This window comes from Leptonotus elevatus, chromosome 5 (assembly GCF_054856555.1).
Source record: "Leptonotus elevatus isolate MCC_2025b chromosome 5, RoL_Lele_1.0, whole genome shotgun sequence".
NCBI lineage: Eukaryota > Metazoa > Chordata > Actinopteri > Syngnathiformes > Syngnathidae > Leptonotus > Leptonotus elevatus.
The window spans coordinates 8,076,663-8,101,716 of record NC_141243.1 but is presented as its reverse complement, the minus strand read 5'-3'; the positions used below and the strand labels follow the sequence as shown (position 1 = coordinate 8,101,716).

The 25,054-nt window shown below is 39.3% G+C and overlaps 1 protein-coding gene across 2 annotated transcripts in view; it reads right to left on the bottom strand.

The window, feature by feature from the left end:
- The window catches only part of LOC147173524 (netrin receptor UNC5C-like), a 184,357-nt gene that overhangs the window by 60,309 nt on the left and 98,994 nt on the right, over positions 1–25,054 (bottom strand). For both annotated transcript variants that reach the window (XM_086076068.1, XM_086076069.1), the window contains exons 2-3: positions 24,105–24,341; positions 12,856–12,999 (exon numbers count right to left, since the gene is read on the bottom strand). In XM_086076068.1, the coding sequence (XP_085932194.1) occupies positions 12,856–12,999; positions 24,105–24,341 (381 nt within the window). The remainder of the gene's footprint in view (positions 1–12,855; positions 13,000–24,104; positions 24,342–25,054) is intronic.

Genomic DNA, 25,054 nt, shown 5'->3' with positions numbered 1-25,054 from the left:
ACTCGGCGACGGACGTTATTTATGCCACTGATCAAATATGCTCTGATGGATTTCCTCAAAAAGGAAACATATGGTAGAGATCAGGCACATCTTATGAATGCAAGCTAGCGAACCTCCTGGGAAACCGGTAGTAAATAGTTTGATTTACTTAGACAAAGGCCACAAAAAAACAACAACTGTGGAACATTTGCTTACTATAAATAGTCAATACAATGGAAATTTTGATCATCAACATTTATATCAGCTTATATAATACCTACTTACTTGCTAAATTGACCATTTTGAAAATTGTGTTAATTAGTTTATGTTTGTCCACACTCAGTGTTCTAAATATGTACAATTACAAAAATATAGATATTTATCTTCCTTTGAGGGTGCTTCACTTGTTCTCAGCAGGGTTGTGGTCAAGGGATGATGCATACCCAAAGCAACTGAATATTCAGGTGGCATTTCTGCAACATGAACATCAGATGGTCTAACTAGATTTATATTGGTTGCTTAAGTAAAAGCCAAACAACATTGTGGTAGTGACCGTAAGTAAGTATGCTAGATGTCAAATATGGCATTCTGGTTAATATTGCATTAGTGGAATATGAGTTATGCAGCAAAATCCAGCTGTTTTTATCCATCTCAGGGGCGGCCATTTTGCCACTTGCTGTCAACTGAAGATGACATCACAGTTGCGCAGGTCTCAGGTAACAACCAATCGCAGCTCAGCTTCAGAAAACAGGTGAACTGTGATTTGTAAGAGACTGTTTACGTGCTGCTCTTTTGGTTAGCAGCAGAGTTCAAATTGTCTGAACTGAGATAATAAGTTACAGTTGATGGATTTAGAAGTTGTCATAATTGTTGCACTGAAATCACAGTGTTCCCTCGCATTGCGGTTCATCATTCTGCGTATGCTATATTGTATTTTTTTTTAGCTATCTTTTTTTTTACAGTATACAGTACGTAACTACTGTAATGCCCTAACCAATGTACTTTTCAGCCTTTACTTGGAACAGTAAAACACAAATATAATGAGGACGATGTTGTCAGTCATAGCTCATGTCCATACACTCGCACTCAGACCGCTCACATTAGACATAACACCTCTTAAAGGCACATGTGTGTACACGGACACGACAATGCAGACTTTGTTTTTTTTTTTTTTTTAAATACACTTAATGCTCACTATTAGTTTATTGTGTTCAAATATGTTTACAATGAGTTAAAATGCGTGTTTCAATAGAGTTAGATGTGCTCGGCAAGTGTGTAAATATACAATATATTAGGGTGAGTCTGGAACATCCAGTATCCCCGTGATAAATCAGTACATAAGTATACACTTAATAAACTTACCTTAGATGTGGGAACTACAACATCCCTGAGGTGTAAAAGTTAAAAGAAAATACAATTTTCCATTTCCAGTAGGAATATATTTTTAAAAAAAAACACTGTATAACCCGGCATGTGTGGCATTTTTTCCCCTTAAAATTATTTCACCACCATTCTTTACCAAAGATGTTTGACTTTGAAAAAGTTCACCAGCCACTTTGTTAGTCGACGTGATCCTTGAAAGTGTGTTCGCTTGTGCATACGTATGTGTGTGTGTGTCGTCCTTGAGTCTTTTCGTTCTCCTTGGTTGCCAAGCACACGCTCACCTTGTCTGTCTACTGTGACACACACACACACACACGCGCGCACACAGTTACAGGTTTCAGCCGTGAGGAAGAGAAGGCAAAGTATTGAATTTTCAGAGGGAGGTTGGTAAAAGTCAAGAGAGCAGGTGCACAGTGGGATGGAATGATGAGCAGGACCGCATGGCGAGAAGAGCCGCAACACCTGCGCGCTCCTCACCTACCACATAATGTATAGAAGATTCTATAACGCTGTAGTGACAAACACGGAACATGCCGTTGTTTAGATCTGCAGCAGTAGATACAAATTGAAACAGTTCTCAGGTGTCAGGTCCGGGACAAGTTTTTATCAAAATACTCCATAGCTCAAGAATTACATCACACTTTACATAACGAACGGCGCTCTATCCTGTAATACAGCAGTGCCTTGAGATACGCGTTAATTTGTTCCATGAACATGGTACTAACTCAAAACATCCACATCTTAAATCATCTTTTTATTCGGTCAAATTAATCATCTTTTAACAATGTATAATATTGCACATTATTAAAAAAAACAACCTAAAGACATAATTAAATTGAATGTAAAAAGTACTTTAAAAATGTTTTCTGTTTTTTTTCAATGGACATTACTTAAAATCATTCGGTCTAATTATATTCTATATTCTTGCTTCTCATCGCACCACACTACTACTGCTCTATAAAAAGTTCAAGCTCATTTACCAGCAGGGGGTAATTAAGGTAATACCTAGTCCTTCTGCGGTATACTAAATGTTTATTTTTGTGTCCAATACATTACAATGTGCATCAATTACATGTGGATTTTGTTTACAGGCCGGCCAGGTCCCTCTTCCTTGCAAATAGCGGGGGCCCACTGTATTGTAACGTCTGTCTATGTCTTGCTCCACCATTGGTGTTCCAATATCAGTTGGCCAAAGGCTTACAGCACCATAGCACATTTGCGATTTGACAACCCGTCTATGGCGTTTAGCATTGTTTGTTAGCATTAGGCTAAACTGACTGTCGTAAGGTTTGTTTAAAATATACAATATGTAATTGTCTTTGTTTTATGTTTAGCTTGATAGTAAACTTCAACAGGGAGTGGCAGTAGTCCAGCAGCTCAAAATAGCGAATCCTAACCTAGCCCAGCCCAAAATGTAAATATAATTATGCCCGCTGTAATGTCACAATTTATCACCATTCAAAGCAGATTACTTATAAACATATTTTGGGAAATAGGCAGCCCACAAAAGCTTTATGTGGTTTTGTAATTTCACACATGATGTGTGGGCAGCAATTCCAGAGTCCAGAGATGTATTTTTACACATAAAAATGAAATATTAAATTTTCCATAATACACACCCTTTACTTCAAAGTTGTATAAATACCCAGAATAATACACTAATTAAAATATATCAAATTTGTTTTCTCTTGTTCCTGGTGGAACTGCGTCATGTTTAAAAGGAGTCACGCGGGGACAACAAGCATCGTTGCCTTTATACTACAATCAATTCCTGAGGGGGTGACGGCCCAAACGGAGCATGATGATAAGGGGGTAATCGCCCGGAGTGCTATCCCCCTTCCCCAATTCCCGCACATGCGGCTCCCCACGCAACACACGTGGGACATAGCAAGAGGAAGTGAAAGAGAGACATTAAACACGCCAGCGATTGAGGCAATCGAGACAAACGTAGACGATAGCCTCAGCGGGACACTTCACTGGAACCGCAAAAACAATCAAACAAAAGAAATAATAAGAGGGGGGATTTCCAGCCAAAATCTGTGACCAATTTCCTGGTCTTAATTAGTCAGAGTCGATTTCCTTGAAGATGAAATTAAAGGAGATTAGCGCCGACAAGCTCGGGGGATGATGAATGCACACCGACACGTTAGCGTTAAACTCGCTGAAGCTAAGCTCCAGGATAAAGCGTGGGTTCACGTCAGCAGAAAGAATACTTTAAAGGGGGGCACATTATGGAAAAGTGACTTGTAAGTGCTTGTATACAAATACTTGGCTCTCTGGAGTGCCTGCCCCACCCATTACGTGTGGAATTAGACAATCAAGTAAATCCGTTGTGAGCTGCCTATGTTGGAAAATGTGATTTAAAAAAAAAACAACATCAACAAAAAGCTGCTCAGATATTGGACATATTGTTACATCACATTTAATAAAAATATCGGCCCTGGCATTTTGACTTGACTTGGTCTGGCCTGGCCCAGCCTGACTCCTGCCTAACATGTTGTTCTGCCACTGATGTTTATTGATGAGTTTACGACCTATATTCGAACTGGATTACCGGACTAGTCTCTCTTAATTGTGTGCCAGTCTCTTGGGTAAAATGTAGGAAAATAATAATTAAAAAGCACTGCAACGGCCCTAAAAGAGGCCGGCCCACTAAGCATCTTCCCTGTATGCCAGATGGCCAGTCCAGCCCTGATTGGCAACAACCAGGGTAAAGAGTTGCCATTTTCTTTTTCGGACTACGGTGTTCCCCTTGCCTATTCACAATTTGTTACTTGTAAATTTGCAGTTTCAGATCTTCAATTACAAATCTTTTTGGAGGGGGTGACAATTAATCATGGTTTTTCATATACGTGTCAGGGCTCTGTTTCGATCCTGCGGGAACTTGATATGATAGAACTACTATCATATCAAAGCCGAAGAATAAGCAGAGCTGCAGTGATGCTGGATGCACAGATTAGCTACAAGAATCTGATTTATTTCTGTTGTATACTTGAGTTTCAGATCAAAAGATAAATATTAGCCAAAAGATCTGTTGAGCTTTTTTTTCATGGTATTTACATCTAGAAGTGTTAAACAACTCAAGACAGGATACATTTTGTTTGAAGCCACCCACTTTTCAAGTGAGTAAAATTATTGGAAGTTGGAACGGGCATTATTAAGCTAATGTGAATATTATATTTTAACCTTAACTTGCAATGACGGCATCAAGCCTGCCACCCATTGACTTCACTAGACTGTTTTGCATTCTTCATTTGAAATACTTGTCCAGGCCTGCAGCCTCTTTCAGATCATGATCGTTTCTGGGGGCTTCTCCCTTCAGTCTAAATTGGTAAAATGCATGCTCTATTGGGTTAAGGTCCGGTGATTAACTTGGCCAGTCAAACACCTTCCACTTTTTCCTTTTCGGGTATTCCCGCGCTTTCTGTGATTTTACTGTCTACATGGAGGCTCTTTGTACTTAGTCGCCCATTGTAAAATGCTCTATTCGGCAATAGCCGCACTGTATTGTGAGCGGGTGAGCAGTGGCGCATTTGCGCAAGACAAAACAGCCTGCTTAGTCCAGGGCTGTTTAGAAAGAATGACAAGTGTGCTGTAATTCCTGATCCTTGGGGTATTTTGACCAAAGCCAGACCATTTTTGGGGGGTGGGGGAAGGGGGCGGTTGGAGGCACCTGGGGACTGTTTAAAATTGTGTAAAAATGGGATAATGTCTCCTTCAAGCAAATACTTCACCCAAGGGGAATGTGCATTTTGATGGGGGACAGCTGTGTCACATCAATCCACTGACCCCACTTCACTCCCACACACAGATAACATCATCCAGCTCCATAAATTCAAATGAAAAATTCTCCAAAACAACTTTTAGAAGGCAAAAAGGCCTGACAAGCGCAGAGGGCAGACTCATATAAACATTAAATAACCCCGCCCCCTAAATATCTCCCCTCCGTCCTCAACTTCTCCTTCTTCCGCAGGCTTCAACTGAGACTGTTATTATGCGTTGCGGTCGGCTGGCGGCCTGCAGGCATCCTACGCATAAGCACATTTCAGAGCAATTATGCAAAAAAGGAGCCGGGATGCATGCTTCCCGTTGCCAAATCACTAGCAGTCTTTCCCCGCCGCCGCTCAGGGAATCAAGTGCAAAGTGAGAGCTTGTCAGCAATGAAAACTCTCGGATGCATCGCGGAAATATCCTTATACGACGCTCTAGAACAGCGGTTGTCAAACTTTTTACACAAAGTACTACCTAAAAAGATCCTAAGCACTTCAAGCACCACCAATGTGACTAACATAAAAAAAACTGTCGCATCAAAAACATGAGTTATTTTATTTTTTAATCCACTGTAGCATTGCACTCTACTGCACTTAAAAACCTTAGTTAAAAATTCATTCATAAACTACTGTACGTAAATTAAATAGAAATTATAACTAAATAAACTAATAAACCGCAAATGTATTGAAATTAAACTGGATGTACAGTTTAAACGTTTAATTTAGTGATTTAGTGGTACTTTCACGTACCACTAGACGGAACCTGTGTACCACAGGTAGTATTAGCACCACACTTTGAAAACCACTGCAGTAAACTCAAAGCCTGGAGGCCAGTTCTGACCGGTCACATCAATTTATGTGCCTATTCATATTTTCCACGTCCGTTTTGGTGCATATGGCGTAAATATCGTCATCCCCCTGTGCACAAGGGTCTTGCGCTTACCTAATTTTTCCTCCCAAAATACTGAAATAATGATAATCTCACCTCAATTTACTGCCAATTTGACTCAGCATGAAATCAGGGAACTATTTAGTTGAAAAGAAGGCTATCTGTTTGTCTAAAAAAACAACAACAGGAGGAAGGTTACTATCACATTATAATGTGATAAATTTTAGGTTTTTCATTTTAACATGATAAATTTCACATTATAACGTGAAAGCTAGTCTGTGACGTTCCAATAGTATCAATTTGTAACCCCAAACAAAACAAATGTGATTGTTTTCATCTTGTACAATTATATAAGACTTATATTCCAAATGTTCATCTTGATACACATCTGCTCCATAGCACATAATGCTAACCACTTGACCACTGTGATGCCCCAGCATTTTAACGTATGTTAACTTAACTGCAGCAACAAGTTTGTCACTTGGTGTTTTTCTTTCCACGCCGCACTCCATATTACTCATGTTGTTCATTTTAAGCAGAATTGCTTACACGGCAAATTCAACGGGTGCCGAGCACTTGCGCCAAAACTCAACTTCCATAAGTCGTTGAGGACATTTTCAGTTGTTTTCTTATAAAGCAACATCAGAGCTTTTTCTCAGATGGCGGTTGGCTCGTTTTGGCGTAGTCTCGGGCGGGCTTTGTAATCCCGTCCCTGCCAGCCAACGAGGGCTTTCCGACCGCAATGAGAACGGCCGCGAATAAACAAAAAAGACATCTTGCTGACATAAGCGGGCGCATTCTCCATCCTTTAGACTGCCGCCTGCTATCACATGACTAATTGCGATGAAACTCAGAGGAGGGACAAAAATGCTGATTTGATGACTTTCAAAAAAGTCCAAACTGTTGCCGTGGTAACTGTCCTACAAGTACAGTGTCCACCCACCCCCATCCATATTTTGTTTTCGAAAGGTACTTTTTCAGTATACTGTACATACATACTTGAGCCAGATTTCCTTAGCAACATTGAACATGGTGGGCATGTCTATCTTGAATGTACTAAAAAAAAAGTCTCAAGGACTCATACCTGAAAAGAAACAGAAGGTCTCACAATTTGCTTTGAAGTGGCCATTTTAGGCACACGTTGTCCATGTTTAGGGGCCATTCGAAGGGACATTTTATCCAGTTGCTGCCAAATTAAATTATGTATACTAGCCAGACGGGCAACACCAAACTGTGAACGATTTCAGTTGTCATCATTGCGTGTAGCAGACTAAGGTGTCAAAGTAAAGCCCACAATTTTATTTTTACATTTTACTTACACTCTGATGTAATGTAGCCCAAAAAGCTCGTCCTTGAGCATTTGCGTGATTACTCCCAAATTTGAACCATGTACTGAATCTCAGGCCAAAAGCCTGTTTCAATGTATCAGCACAAGTTTCTTACTACGTTTGAGCAGTTCGTCCACACGGCTGCGCCGTTTTGGAGCTTGAAACCAATCACTTTTGGAACCGGGCTCCAGAGTGAAAAGATTTCAAAACGCGCCCCGTACGGTCCAATGTGAACAACATGTGTGGGATACTCCAATTTGATTCTCGCGTGACTGCGTACGAACCTCCAGTCTGTCAACAATGGCGGATAGCTGTGCTGTAGTCGTTAAATTATATGTACACGTATGTATACGTGTGTGTGTGTGTATATATATATATATATATCTTCTTCTACGCTTTCCGTTAACTCCATGTGGCTGCGCTAACGCGCCACTCTAGACTTGGCATATATATACATTACAGCCGTTAAACTTCCTCAGCGTCTTCTTTTGGACACACGCATGTCTTGAAACGTTTCTCTGTGTACAGATTCCTGTAAGGAACGAAGCCGGCTTTGCTTCCGTATGAACAGGGCCTCAGATGGCCTATGCTAACTTCTGAGGAATTGGAATTTTCCTTCTTGCGTATTGGCAAATCAGGTGATCGCCCAAAAAAATTTAAAAACTTCATTCCCTGAAGCCTGTTTCCCTTAATGATATGAGAGTTGGTACTATGAGTAGTAGACCAGCAAAATGTCTAATGAGTCCATGCTTGAAAAGACAAAAGTCTGTCGTTTTGGTTTGAAGCAGTCAATTTACAGCAATAACTCGGCTCCAATCTCCTTCAAATGAGCCCTTCAATCTGGCGTGCTTGTGAAATCACAAGCGTACAAGTGCATTTTTTGATTTTGAAAAGTGAGTCGTGGTTAAGAATAAGTTGCTTTCAACAAATACTTACTTTTCATAAAGCATTCACACACATGGCCTGTATTTTATCAGCGCTGTAAGATTTAGCGAGCGCACCGAAGCAGCTCGGCACATCTGGGAAAATGCTCAGCGGGCTTGATGGAAGAGCGGAGCGTCGCCTCCGCAACCACATATCAACTCAGGCTGTCACTCTATAAAAATAATGTATATATTTGCAGTGTTTGGAAGCGTCTCTCTGCTTTTGCAGGCATAACGCAAAGCCTGTCTGGATTCTGGATGAAGTCATTTAGAAAACGGCGCAGGAGACGCAGCCGGAGAGGCATCAGAGTGTGTTAGTTGCAGTTTGCATTTGGATCTATAAAAGCCAAAATAACTGAGGCTGAAGAGTCTGTTATTGTTTTTGCTTGGTTTCTGAACTGCGGAGAGAGTGTCTGTATTTATACGAATATGTGTCAGTGTTTGGGGTAAACTGAGTAGAATATATATATATATATATATATATATATATATATATATATATATATATATATATATATGTATATGTCTTCCATATATTTTGGTCCCAGTTAATTACTTGTACAATTTAAAATGAAAAATAAATTACCTCATATTTTGACATCAACAAATATTTTGAATGTCATACGCAAAACTTTTATTAAATGCTTTACTTTAATGCATGCAGTTATTTTTATGTTTATTACTCAAACACAACCTGCGCTACCTTTAACATAACCATCTGCTGTCAAGCTAAAGGATCATCTGCGGTCAAAATTAATAGTGTGATTGATCTGCGTTATTACATGATTAATGTGATAATTTTTTGTGATTAATCAATAAGTTAATGCTTTAACTTTTATTGCACTAATATTTGAATATTAAATTTGAAATATAATACAGTGAGTGTGTGTACATATCAAAATTTAATAATAAAATTAACACATTAACATACTATTGCATTTAATTAATTACACTACACTACTACACCACTACATTAAGAAATAAAATCAAGAAAATCAAATAAAATTAAACAAAATGTAAAATGACATCAGGTAAAAAAATATAGTATCATTAAATACATTGAAAATTAATTAAAAAATATTCAATGTAGACCAGCTGCACCACAACTAAAATGTTGCCAATATTTGCCTTACTTTAAAGTAAAGTAAAAGGCTATGCTGTTAGTACATCGAGTCAACAAAGCTCGTGTTTTGACTTATGCACAGGACTGAAAGTGACACATCAGTGTTATAAACACAACAAGACATTTGGCCCTGACAGACATTACGAGTGTCTGGACAGTTGATTACTATTCACACGCGTGTCTCAGAGGAAAGTGGCAGAACAAATTGCCGTCATCTGGACTGTGCGCTCATGTGCGCGCGACCTTGACACAGTGCTAATCCATCGAAGGAGAAACACTTGACCTGATGGCTGTGGGGCCAAAGAGCACGGCTGATGCAGCACATGCACATTTGTGGCCGCAGATAAGCCCGCATTTCACTTCACCGTTTCATCGAGTAAATGTATGTATACGTGTGGCCTGCAGTACTTAATGCTTAGATTTGAAATATAATGCCACAATGATCACCATTGTCTATTTAATTAAAAGGTTAAAACCCAATTTAAATATGCAGAGCAGCTCGATGGCCAAAGCGAGACGCGACAGTGGAAAAAGCGCAAAACGCATGCAGAAAAGGAATGCTGACTCCCGAGAAAGGCGCTGGAGGGAAGGGAAAAAAAGCAAGTTTAAGCCGCCACTGTGCATTGTAATCACCCGTCAGTAGATCCAAATCGGAGCCGAAGGCCCAGCTAAGGTCAAGAGGTTGAGCTGATTTGGAAAATAAATAAATAAAAGGACTAATCCCAATAGGAAGTGTACAGGCAAGCCATGTAACGAAGCAACACAGAATAAGATAGATCCTTCTTGTTGAGCAATTTTCCGCTATAAGGGAAACAACATGGCATCACTCATATGTGTAATATACAGCACATGGTTTAAAATTTGGTATCAGTCAGGTATAATGCAGACATTTTCTTTGAAAGGCGGATAGAAAATGGCTGATTCAAACCAAAATGTCTGATTTCCCATGTCCTTTTCAGGCATGAGTTTCTGAGACTTTTTTTTTTTTTACTGTTCTAATCATTCACTACTTAATTGACCAAATACCGTCATTTCATAAATGATTAGATTTTTATGCCATCACAATTTCTTTAGACAGCAAACAAGTTTAACTCATTCACTCCCAGCCATTTTCAATGAAACAACCCCTTTTGCTCCGGCCTGTTTTACTGGATTTTGACTCATTTTGCAAGGCCCACAAAATATTGTGTTCTATTGTTATAAAAACATGGAGCCTACCAAAATATAGATTAGAGTCTCTTCTTTCATTAGGGAAAAAAAAAAATTCTATCTGTTTCCGTTTTGCAGCAATTAGCATTAGATTATAGTTAGGTTTCATCATTATTCACAAAACTGTTTAGAACTGTGGGTAAATTTGCTTTTTTCAACATGGAAATTATTTTTGAGAAATTAATCTCATAGTTATGTTAGTAACAATCAAGCAAATAATATACAGCAAACTTGTCAGGGTTCCGTTTAAAACATTTAAAATAGAACATATTTATATGTTTTTGGGAGCAAATGAGTTAATTGTTTTTCTAGACATGACTAATCAACAACCAAATTCACACAACTGACCAAATTCTTATCAATGAATCGTTTAATTGGACTGCATTAACTACCCCGACTTCTTCAGACACGATTACTTAAACACAAAATCACAATTCATAACAATCAATTCATTGATTATCCAATTGTTATGCCCCCTGGACTACTTTTCACAAAAATGAGATAAGTAGATTTTGCAGCTAACGACAATTAAACGGAAATTAAAACACAAGGGCTTTGGGAGGAGGTAATAAAAGCATGTAAGTAAGTGTATAAATAAAGCCTTTACAAGAACAGCTTCCTGGTTAATATTTAAAAAGATGGGCAGAGCGTGATGGATTTGCTCCCGTCGAGCCCACTCGGGAACGCCGTCTGGTCCGGCGATAGCGTCTACGACAGAGGCTGTTCGACTCCATCAGCAAAGCACGACCAATAAAATAAAAACGCAGGAGGCGGCGTAAAGGTTATTGGTTATTTCTTCCCGGATTCACCTCTCCCTGACTGCCTGACAAGTCCCTGCTCGTCTTACACGGCTGATTTGAGCCGAGGCAACGACGCCGGCAAGACGACCGCCGTGGGTCCGGCTTGCCGAGAAGCGATCGGCCCGCTTATTCGAGGTCACGTAAAGCGCCCCCGTGTCCACCCGTGGGAACGTTAAAAATTATTTCCCCAGCATGGTTGTGTATTTAGCTGTACAGTGACGACGGGTTCTCAGGATCTTTCTCTCTGTTTTCAGTCTTTTGCTGTCAAGAAAACGGAGACTGTTGTATAATATCACTTTGAGGATAGGAAAGAAACACTCTTGCAAATGTATCCAATTCAGAGGCAAAGCTTGCCTTGAGTTATTTGTCACTCACATTTGAAGTTTACTGCAAAACTGACACATAAAGTAAACGACAATTGCACGCATACAGGCTAACAAAAATGAGTAAAAATCTTACAGAGATTATACACTTTCAAACAATTGCTACTTTTAACACACACGGAAAAACACATACAAACCGAGCATACAACAAAAGAGAATTGAAAACTGAAATATTAAAACACTAAAATGTTTCATAGTACTGTATACCGTCTAATGAAAGTCAGCTAGCTTAATGCTAAAATATAACGCAAAAGGCCATTAATGAGCTAATGCAAATTAGCATTGATGTTATGATTAACGTTTAAGTATCAACCTTCAAAAAACTGCTACTTTAACTGAACATAATACTCACAGGCATATATTCTCTCTAAAACTTAGTAGGGGTCCTTCTCTCCCTCATCTTCTTGCTGTTAATTACACTGCGTTTTTTCTCATAGACCACGGTGCTGCCTGACATGTTAGAGTACTACACAGAATGTGTGCAACTCTAAATTGCAATATGCCTGTATACTGTAAAAGCACATGAAATATGAAATGATCACTTAAAAATGAACAAGATAGTGGAGCGCAAACGCTGAACCACAATACAGCAGGGGTTCTCTGTCGACACGCTGTCATCTACTGAAAAGTCTCATTTGAGCCGGCGTTCCTTGTGTTCGCCCGAGTGACCTGCTCCCAGACGTCCTATTAACTTCGCCGGCGGACCACGACGACACGCTGTCGACGACCGAGTCATGTTGGAATGTCTGGAGTTCCAAGTGCAAAAAAAATAGTACTTAAGTTAAATAGTAGCGGTGAAGCAAAACAGAAATTATTTCCTCCTTTTTCTTGAAATCAGTCACAACACTGTTTGCGGGGGGAAATTCTCCCCCATTGGAGTTGTCCTCAGAACTGGTCTGACTAGGACTGTCACTGGTCCTGCATATTGTTCTATTTGTTCCTAATAACAACGATTAACATATTTTTAAATCACTTTTTTTTTTTTTTTTGTTATTTAGTATTGCAACCAGATCATCTCAGGTGGATGTAGACATAATGGTTTGAAGAATGAATATGCAATGTACTCACATGCAATGCGTACGTGCGCCTTGCGACTTTTGGTGGTTCCGGCGGAGCTCCACGCCACACACTGACACCAGTAATCTTCCGGACCAAACAGCTCCTCCACCTGCTGCCGGGTTATTTCTATGCTGGCTTCTCTCACAACCAGACCTGCAAAAACACAGCAGACGGCACCATTATACTACAAAATGTTTGTTAAACCGCAATAAAAATTGAAACACATGACCTCATGAACTCCCACCGGAATTCCCACAATTGTTTATGTTGCATTTGGACCAAAAAAGTTGTTCTACAAAATAATTAGCCTCAAAGTGAGACCGCAATGTGAAAATGTATGGCAGTGCATTTTGGGACTTGTATTTACTGATTTGACTCTTATGATAGAGGTAAAGGATAATCTCATATGCAAAAAAAAAAAAAATACTTTTACTACTACTACTACTACTAATAATAATATCAATACAAAATTACAGATTTTTTAAATATAGAAAATAAAATAAATAAAACAAGTGCGTGCTATTCTGTATACGTTCTGAAAAATAAAAATACAATGCATATATTCAAATTGAAAAGTTAACAAAATGTATCAAAAAATAAAAATAAAAATAAATAAAAAAAATACGTTTTCAGTTTTGCAATTTTGGAAATGAGTAATACAAATATCAAAATGTTAACATATAACTTAATAAACACAAATTAAAACATTACACAATAAAAAAAATAACGTAAAATTACTTAAAACTGTATTTTATGTCAAACGTAAATTTTGCAACATTTTTATTTGACAAGTTTAAAAATAAATAAGCAAAAAAAACTCAACTAGAAAAAATAAATAACATTAAAATCTGCATGAAAATTTTATGAATACATAAATACGTTAATTTAAAAAACATTTTTTTTAATGTATACTTTTGCAAGCAGTACTGCAGCTAAGGGGAAGTCAAAGTGAAGAGGCGCAAGGAATAAAGACGGAATGGAGATATACTGTACATCCTTTGTATCCTTCAAGAAGGCAATGGGATCAAATGGGACTGCTGAGACGCTCAGCAAATGTTTTAGGAATAAAAGAATTATGAGGAGGCAGAGGAGGAAGTGAATAGTTAAGCACACAGACTAGAGAGAAAGATTAAGAGGTGTGAGAGGCCAAATGAAATGTTAAACCCGGAGGATAGAAAAATGGCTTTTAAGGGAAAAGTACGTGGGGACTTGGACGCGTGGGCGGACAAAAATGTTCCATGCGAGAGATCTTGTCGGTTTATTTCGGGTTCAGGGGTGTTACAAAGACCAATGCCAGCCATCTCCGTGGAGACTTCTCGTTGAGGATTTTCAGGAAGTTTCGGCCAAAAAGAAAAAGTTCTAAGACTGTAGCGAGGCAATCAGGACTGAGTTGAAGTTGCCAGTAGAAGCAAAAAACAAAGGGAGACAACAGAGATGAATGTTATTCACGACGCTAACCCTACAAGCTCTAATACGATTAAAATCTCAAATGTAAATAACAGCCATCTGTACAAGTATTTTGATGACATTTCAAATCAATCGAGGGCACTCAGGAAGTTCTGGCCAAAAAGGAAAGAAGCTATAAGTCAGTAGCGAGGTCTGACAGTGAGTATTATACTGGTTTAATGGTCGTCAGTAGAATATCATGGAAACTGCCGGAAAGGTACACAACAAGAGCTAATAAGAGGACGGAAGGCCAAAGAGTAGCGCCACGGAAAACTGACAATGCGAGAACTACCGCTAGCAGGCTAACAAGGGAGATTGCTCCGGCGTCACCGGCTAAAACTGCAGACGAGGGACACAGCAAGGGAGCAAAGGCGGCGATGAAAATGCCAGCTAAAGAGGCAATTAGAAGCAGCGAGAGGCTCAGGAGCACTGCGGTGAAAACGAGCAAAGAAGTTGTACTGAGGCAGAAAACGCAGCACGAGTGCACAAGAGGGGAAAGTGACAGGTAGGAAGTCAACCGCTACCCAAGCATGCGACTTACTTGTTCATTACACAGTGGAAACGCCAGTTTTGTGCATTTTTCCCCCAAATACAGGAAATAGCTGATCAAGCATCAGCGAGACGCTCATATTACAGTGAATATACGACAAAAAAATCATCTATATTGAAGAGTAGTTCTGCTGAAATTAATGAAGCCCCAATAGTCCAAATGTTTGCTGACAGAAATCTCCCAAGGTTAGCGTAGCGAGGCTAATTTGGCGGAAGTGTAAACAAAGACAACCTAACTTCCAGATCACTGTCTCTTATTTTTGTTTGGATATCCGAATCAGAGCATTGCAGCAACAAGGAAATGAAACTTGGATGGGTCTCTGTTGCGTGACAGAACTTCCCTTCAAGAGAACTCTCATGTCAGCTTGGTAAGCTGGTGAGAAAAAAAATGGTGCATTCAAACGAGTGGAGACTGTCACTGACATTCCCGTCAATCATGCGAGACCTTGACATTTCTCTTTGCTATTAATGTGATGTTGATTCTTGCAGTGAAGTCAGACGAGCCAAATTTGACACGTGGATTGCAAATATACACAAATATGCCAAGCGTGGAGTATTTTCATAAGGTGTGTCAAGAACTTCTAAAACATTCTCAAGTCTATCACGGCAACTTTACTTAGCACATTTTATAAACAAGGTGGCTACAAAGTACTTCGCACAGTTCAAAGGCCTTTACAAATAACTGACTTTAAGACATTTAAAAGCTAAGTAAAGAAATAAAAATGGGTTTACTGAATTCCTAAAAGAATGTGCAGCAGAATAACAAGATTATATTATATATTTTTAAAAGGGGGTGAGATTGAAACTAGAAGTGTCAAAATTATTGCATTGATAAAAGTTCCTTTTAATGCCACTTATTTTTTTACCGCGCAAATAATGACCACCCCTTATTTGGAAAGCCTGTACTGGGGGAATTCCAGTTGCAACGCAGCAGACACATCTACGTTAAATTAATAATTATGCATATATTTGTGGAGACTAGGCTCAAGTTGTATTTTACAATTTTCAAAATGTGCAGAATTTCACATGTGACTTCATGTTAAAGTTTAGATAGCTCTTAATATGAAAAGAAAAATGCACTGAGCTGTCACCAACGTCTTACAAATGTGAAGTGGCAGAAAAAATGACCTCAACACAAATCAATAGCCCACTCGTTTTTTTACAGTACAGTACATTTTTTTTATTTTAACTGAATTTTATGAATTATTAAGAAATCATTGTATCAATGACTAAAAGATGCAGCCATACTTCTATTAGTTTAACCATTTTCCCCAGTTTTATGTTAACAAGAGTATGAAAACGTATTGTACATTTAGAACAAATATAAAATGTACAATTAATCGTGAATTGAAGTCGATGAATGCAATTAGTTACGATTAAAAAAAATGATCGCCTGACACCCCTAACAGAAACACTTTACAAGACCTTCTTAATATGTACTATGGGGAAACGTTTTTTTTCTACACCTGGATTTAAAGGCATTTACACTTGGGGCTAACTTCACTTCTGTGGGCATCTTATTAGATTTGTGTGCACCATCACAGCTAAATGCCGATTCACCATGTTTGTTTTGAACTATGGGCTCTAATAATCAGATTTTAAACCATTCAGTGACATGAAGATCAGTAACATAATTTTTTAATCTATTATACAGCTGACTTGCAGGAGCAAGTGTAAACTTTTTAGAATTGATATAAGCTGTTCTGATCTCTTTGTTCTGGTCAGAACCCGAGCTGTTAACCCAAACTTCTAACCATACCTTGGCTCTAACCCCTAAACATCAGCACAGAATGCCACTTATAATCTAAGTCCATGACTCATCTACTCGTGTTGATTAGTTGCATCTAGTCGCCATTCACTTGCAGTCTGGACATGCATGGGTGGCCACCTCCAGCCTTGGAGCGAGTCTGAGAAGTCTTTAATCAAAACACAAAAAGAGTCACAAGATTTGTTGCTCATCTTTTTTCTTCTTTTCTTTCAACAGCTGCAGTCAGCATTTGCATGACACAGACCCGCCATCAAGTGTGACAAGCAATGCTAAGTGTGCTATAATTCTTTACCCTTGGTGCATTTTGACATGTTAAAGAGGTTTCGGTAAAACACCTGGGAGTTGTTTAAAAATGTTGAAAAAAATTGCAGTTCTTTAAGCTAAAGGACTGTAAGGACTACGATGGATGCTGACGCCGACATGCATTCAAATAAGGCAAAGCCAAGAGAATCGTCCCCAAAACTTAAAAGAAGACATCATTCAAGTCCAACAAACGGGGTGAATCAGTGCCGACTGCACCTTCGCCTCCGTTTCTGACAGAGCGCATGAAAGCATTAAAGCTATCAAACATCTGCAGCAAGGAAATAGAAAGACGTTACAGTGAGACGAGTTGAATGGAAGTCACTATGTTAAGGACGGACGTGATAAGGAAGCGGTTTGAAGCTCAGTGCTCCAGAAAAAGACGATAAGGGAAGCAGAGGAAATAAAGCACTTAAAAGCTATGTCGTGTTCAAAATGTGACAGGTCAAACAGACGCGTCTTTGGAGGGGGGCAAAAGGAACAAAGAAGGATAAGGGGGAAAAAACATCTCAATGTTTGTTCTAAGTCGTTCGTCAGTGTCACGGAGGGAGGGCACGCAGGTACGGGAAAGCAAAAGTAATACCAAGCATATGAAAGGAGGAAAAAAAATAATAACACGCCACTTTCTTATTAATAACCCATATTTGTGGATCTCCTCATGACTTATTCGACTGTTATTGTTATGGTTTGTATTATTATATTTAGTCTTGTAATGCCCTCTTGTCTTGTAATATGTGGGAAAGGAGAGCCACAGCCACCGATGCACTTTTCAGCTGTTAATTAAACGGGAACTCACTCACGGCACACAAACGTTTTCAGCCACAGCTCACGCCCAGACACTCACATATTGACCTCACCAGGCTCCACCTCTTAAAGGCACATTAATGCACACACAAAAACGACAACACATTAAGTTTTTTTTCTATACATTTTATGCTATGCATGATTACTTTTTTGTCCATGTAAAATGTGTTTACAGGGCCAAAAAAATTATGTGGTGGGCCGGATCTGGGCCCTGGACCTTGAGTTTGACAACTTTGGTTTAAGCCAAATCCTTTCCATGTAAACACAGGTTCATTGGCAGAGGTAATTGTACTCTATAAATGAAGCCCACATCTTAACAATAAGATGAAATAAAGAAATGTAAAAGTTGATTACGCATATGTGAACAATATTCTTTAAAAGGAAACAACTTTAAAATATTTAGTAATATTAAAATTAAATCAGAGCCTTCAAATTGTTGTTAGGTACGACCAGTTGTTTTTCTATTTGTCATCAGAAATCTGCCGTACTATTGGCTGACGTCCAAGTCCAGAGTACACTCCATCTCTCACCCAAAGCAACCAACAACCTTAATCAGGACAAACGGTATAGAAAATGGATCAAATGAAATCATAAAATATAATAATAATAATAATAATAATAAAAAGATGGAGCGACCCAGACAAAGACAGGATGACGGCAACAGCAAGAGAGGCATCATGACATTTGTGTCTATGCGAGGAAGTCACGTGGGACACGGACAACAAGCAATTTGACGGACCGTGTCCAAGTGAACAGCCCCGCTGCGTCTGTGCGTGCGCGTGCGTGCGTTCATGCGTGCATGTTGCCGTGTGGCTCTCCCATGCTGACATTGATTGAGCAATATATTTCCTTCTGGTCCATGTTTGAAGACCTATTATATATACGGTACGTGTGTGTGTGTTGTTGTAGCAGTCAAGAAGGACGTTCCAGGACACACACACACATTTAAACTCTAACAAACACACCCTAAATGAAACACAGTAATGGAGCTGCCTATAAATTGTGATGGTTGTTAATAAAGTAAATTGGAGTGATGCTGAGAGATAAGGGAGGGGCATGGGGGGCTAAAAGATGCAAAGAGGTAGGCAAGTGGGAGTGATGTGAGGAAGAGAAAGCGCAGAGAAGACGAGTAACATTGACAGGAAAAGAGCGAGAGAGAAGGTAAAGATGAGAAGAAATCAATAAGTGCGATGGCAGCAAAGGAGGAAAGGAGGTCACAAATCACCCGAGCCAATACTTTGTGTGTATCTGTGTGTATTGTGTGTGCGTCAATGAGAAGATGCGGGTCGAAGCTAATAATTCACACACTGACTAATGGAGACAAAGTAAGTATGAGAGCGCACCATATGTCATTAGTGCACTCCATGCTAATGGAGATATACCGATATACTTTAGTTAAAGAAAAAAAAAAACAGTTTGCAAGATAATATCCCCACATGAGCAAGGACCCTTTTTGTCTTTAAATACAAAATAAATTTCCATTGAACCCAATGAATAATATATAATCCCTAACATAACCCTAAAAGGATTCAAGCCAAGAAGTGACACAAAACAATTGCAAGTGTAGTAAAAGCAAAGTCGCTACAATATAGTTTACATACATATAAACGCACACACAAATCTCCAAATCCAAAGCATACCACACCACAAGGTACTGTGCAAGATTACGATTGTAGTGTATATAAAATTTTTGGAAAGTTACACTGAAATATACATCTGTACTAAAATGTCAGCATCTTCATAATGGCCAAAGTAAGGCACTTTATAGAAACCAAATAACTCCACACACTGTTCTGTTCCCTTGTTTTATATAACCTACAGTAATTTATTGCACGCAGGTGTGGGGCATGAGTTCACTACATCCACTATTCATGCTAAAAAAATAAATAAAAAAATAGAGTAGTCTATAAGGTTGCTCCCAAAAATGTATAAAAACGTTCTATTTTAAATATTGCCATGGTCCCCAAAACATATGACCTGAAGAAGTCGCTTAAAGTAATGGTAGTTATTACAAAAAACAGCCAACAGGTGGAAGTAGAGTATAAGAGATCAACCAGGGCCATGTTGCAACCAGCTGTTTTCACCACAGTTTAACAGGTTTGTGAATAATGATGAAACATAATCTAATGCTAATTGCTGCAAAAAGGAAATGGATAGATTTGTATTAATTTTTTTACTGATGAAAGAAGAGACTAACCTTTCTTTTTGGTAGGTTCCATGTTTTTATAGCAATAGAACACAATATTCTTCAGGCCTTGCAAAATCAGTCAAAATCCAGTAAAACAGCCCCGGGAGAAAAGGGGGTTGCTTCAGTGGAAATGGCTGGGAATGAATGAGTTAATATCCGAGATAGACTACTGTTCATACCGATATAATAATCTTTATTATTGTATTAATTATATACAGTAGAAAATAAAAATGCGTATATACATTTCAAAAATACTCATATTACTATACTGCAATATTATATTGGAAGTAGAGAGGTAGGAGTATATACATTTTTAATTCTTGCTACTTTTTGAAGGCAGACAAACAAGTTAGAAACGAAATCAGGACATGTTAAAGGCAAAACAAAAATATAATTTTCAATTATTGGCGAAGTTCATAGGCTTTTCAAAGATAAATAAACTCTCTTCAGTTAGAAAACTAGTCATGACAAAGTCAAATATATGGGAGGCTGGTCCATGGCCAAGTTGTGAAGAAACAGGACTTTTTTTTTCATATGGTTAATGACTAAGTAAGCAACTCAATAGAGGAAGTCAAATCAAAGTACCCGTTAATGACCAGGTTCGGAAAAAGTTCAAGACGAAGGCAAAGTAATGGAAAACTATTCTTTTTTACGGCAATTTAAAGAGAAAAAAAACATAAAAAATCAGGTTAGTAAGCAACTGAAGACTTTTTGAAAGAAATAAATTCATAACTTTTTAAAAACAAATGAGTGAAGATTCTTTATTTGCCACAATATAAAAAACCTTTATACTTTATAAAGGCAAAGTAATGGAATATTCTCCAATTAACAAATTATAGACATGAGCTAAACCCAACAGAACGCACCTTTTACTTACTGAAGTCAAAATTGAAGGCATGTACAGTATTATGTGTAATTAGGCTTAGACATATGCATGTTTTCATCCAATGGAGGCTGATAATTGTGTTGTATTAAAACCCCATCTGCAGGCAGGCGGGTTGCATCTCTGGTTCGAGGTCTTGTGCCTGCTGTTGCTGAGAAACAGGAAGTGACCAGCTGGCACGCCATACGCAACAGCAAGCTCGTTTAGTTGTGGCTGTCCGGCAAGATGACAGCATGAAGGCGGCTCAACTCCTTCTGCCTCCTTAACCCATCACATTCCATGAATACATTTGGTTGAAAAATGCTGAATAAAAAGGATGTTGAATATGCGGAGGATTGTGATCGAAGAATTCCGGCCTCTCGTGGAATTACCACGCTCGCTGGATTTGGCAGCGGAGAGGCGGCAGATGCACGGATCATACGTGGAAAGCTGTCAAAATAAAAGGACTTCCATTGCAGCCAATGTCAAGAAAATGCAAGCATGTGGGATCAGGGGGAAAATATGATAAGATGAGTGGGAAGAATAGAAGCTTGGCTAGAAAGAAAACAAGAACAGCAGTTGGGGCTTCAATGGTCACGGGAAACCACAATTAACATCACCCGGAACAAGAGATGCATTGCAATACATACCAAACTGCCTAGCAACTTATAACCCTAACATAGCCTAACGTAGCTACCGACCTACCAACTTGCATACTCTATAGTCATACAGACTGACCAACCAACCGACCCTACCCTTACCTTTACCCTAGCACATCTTTTGACTGACCAACCCACCTACCTATGCCTCATATATCTTTCTACCTACCAATCAAAACGTATAAGTGACGGCACTGAAATGCACAGGGGGAAAAAACTAATTAAGACATTACTGTCAAACACCAATTTTGCAATAAATGCAAAGTATTAGCCAATCCTGATCGATCAGATCAGATCAGTGAAGTCTACTACCTACCTACCTACCTACCTACCTACCTACCTACCCTACGCTCATTTGGGCCCTCAAACCATCACTGAGAACTTCATTAGATGCACTCGCTGAATCTAATACAAGAAACTTCTAAACAAATTGAAAATATTTTTGCTGCTATATTTAGCCGCAATTGAGGACGCTACCTCCTCAAACTACAACCACAATAATAACAAGTAAATTGTCAAATGAATGCTTCTCTGACCTTGTCAATTAAAATATGTTTTATCTTTGTAAAAGCCGACTTTTATATTGGCTTCTCATTAGATGGTGTACCTAATGATTCGTCAAGTGACAAACAAAGCACATAATAAAATAAAATCCAACCCAAGGATAAAAAAAAGAAAAAAACTGAACCGAGTTGTTAGATGATCAGGATGTACCAGAAGGAGCTTAAGCATCCCCCGAGCGACGAGCAAGAGAGCGGTGCCCAGCCGAGTGTGCGATTAATCCACTTTTTATTAACGCAACATCAACCATCGCTCGATGCTTATTTAATCCAACTTCTTACCGAATTAGATCTAGATTTATCATCTACACATCACAGCCTGAGCTGTTCAAACGTATCCATAGGTTAGCCAACGAGCGTCTGAAAGGGTGAATAATAAATGAGAGTACAGGTGCATGACGACGCCCGTAATGAAGGATGAAAATGATGAGGAAGAGGCGGTGGATGCGGAGAAGGTAAAAAAAAAAAAAAAAAAAGAGACAAAAGACAGCAGTGATGATTATACAGCATGCATGCTGTCATCCAGCTAGTACTATTATTCCTTTTTTGACACATCCACATGTCTTAATTAGGTGCGCATAATAAGATGGCCAATTAAGATTGTGTGAGTGAAGAGATGCACACATCTAATGAGATCCAACAGGGAAGAGAAAAATCGCTATGTTCAGTTTTGATTGACACTGTCAGAGAGGTAATAATTTAACGATTTGTGTAGTTCAGAGAACCTCCGTTAGATTTGTATGGGTTTTTATATTACAGGTATATGGACACGTCTCAATCTAGAGTCACGGCCCTTCATTGTAGTTGGAAGCACTGAGGTCGACTGGAAGAGATGCAGCGTAATTAACCCGTAAACACTGCATACATGTTTATAAGTTACATCATCAGTGCTGCATACGACGGATGAGGGGCTTGGGAAGCCCACTCACGAGTTGAATTTCATTCCACTTGACTTCGATTGAATTGGCGATTTTACGAAATGGCGGCACCATCTCATTTCTCCAAACATTTATCAATCTTCCCTCCTCTGTTGTTGTTGTGTAGGACACCAAAGTACACAGACGTGCATTTGTGAAATCTGTGAGAAATGGACTATAAAAAAGAAAAAAAAACAATACAAAATGAAGAGAGGGAAAGCAAGGCATGAAGCCAATTGGACACAGATTTGAGCGATGATGATCTACAGTTTAGTGGTGTCTACTAAAGCACATAGTTTTGTCTCCTTTTAAATCATGATGTGACAACAATCCTCAAAACACCAAGTAGAACATTCTTTCTGCTCCGTGTGTCTGTGTGTGTGTGTGTGTGTGCGTGCGTGTGTGTGCTTGTGTGTCTTTGTCGCCGTTAGTGCGACTGACAGCTGAATCAGTGGAAACATCAAGCTGGGCTCACTTCCTGTCTTGGCTTGGTTACTCGCAAACACAACCGGGACGCTAAATGATGCACAAAGCACCAGCAGGTTCCACTGTGAACCACACATCAGCAACAGCAGAGCTTTGTCCAGCGTGGAAGATTATGTAAGATGACAGCGCTGTACTGTTTTTGATTCCGGGAAGGGAACAACAGCCAAATTGTGACTCAGAATGAAACAAAGAGAAAATAAAACGTGAAATGTCGGACAACGTGGTAGGTTAGTTAGCAGGCTAATTGCTAGTTCACAAAGGATGACACAAGATGACAGGCAAACACCATTTAGATTTTGGAGGAAAGAATTGTAGCAAGAACTCAAAACAGTAAAGACAAACTCACACAAAACTGGAAAGTTGTGAACTGGGTGGGTAAACTAGTTAGCTGAATGAATGTTAGCTAACAGGAAACTTCCTGGTTAGAGGAAGATGGCATAAGAAGAAGACCATAACATTTACCAGCCAATGAGGATAGAAAAATGTGTCCACATTTTCAACATGGCAACACATAGAAGCTAAATTCTGATAAAAAAAAAATCTGAAACATAACGTATATGGTACAGAGAGCAGTGAAGCCAAGAGAAAAGCTACAAAATGAATTGAATAGAATATAGGGAATAAACTGATGCAATTTCATGAAGCGGATATGAGAATGTTGATTGTAAATGTAGGCCAACGCTTCTGATGTTTCATGCTATGTGTGGTTGATCCCTCACCTGAGTTCTCGTCCACGCGTTCTTCCACCGTGTGGTCCTTCTGGTGGACCCACTCGCTGTTGCACTTGAAGTAGATCTGCGTGGCGGGCGTGGCCTTGCAGTAGAGGTTGACCGGCTTGTTCTTGACGATGTAGCCCTCGTCAGGTTCGAACAGAAAGTGCGGCAGGGGCTCGGGCGGGTCTGACGGGAACGTCTCGGGCAGTTCGCTAAGGCTCAGGAAGTCGTCGTCATCTCGCGCTGTGAGGAAAGTAAAAAAAAAAAGAAAGAAAAGAAATGTCATCTAAAGTGTTGGGGATTATTTTGCTCTTTTTGAGAAAAGTTGACCATTGGACAAGAGACAGGACAAGCACTTCTGAGAGACACAAGGGTCTTTCCATCTCAATTTTCTTCCCTCCATTGTATCACTTTACCACCTCTTTCTTTTCCACTTATACTTCTTTAGGGCTTCTCATATGTTTTACCCTTAAGTTGACTTTTGTAAACGCCAATAAAGTTGTGAATATGGTCAAAGATCTCCTCAAAGATCTTGCTCTCGCTCCTTCACCGTCCTTTTCCTTCACCCGCATCCTCAATCGATAGCTTGTCAAGGTCACCAACGCGGAGAGGATTACAAGTGTAGGTGGATGTGTCCACAACAACAGACGCACACAATCCTCTGCAGTCAACCCCCCCCCCCCTCCCCATCCCCCGTCATCAATTCCCTCAGCTTGTTTGGACTTATAAAACACACACAGTTTCAGTTAGTATTTCACAGCACACACATATGATCTTTAATTCTGTGTGACTTCTTATCTTGGGCAATGGCGGCAATAGCTGTGGGCTCGGAGCTATAAAAGCAGCTTAGGTAAAACAACACGACCAAAAATAACGGCAAGTGAGAAGCCGCCTCCACTTTGATGTCACTGTGCTGACAGTCTCTCTGCTCGCCATCCCTCTAATTAGTTCTCTGA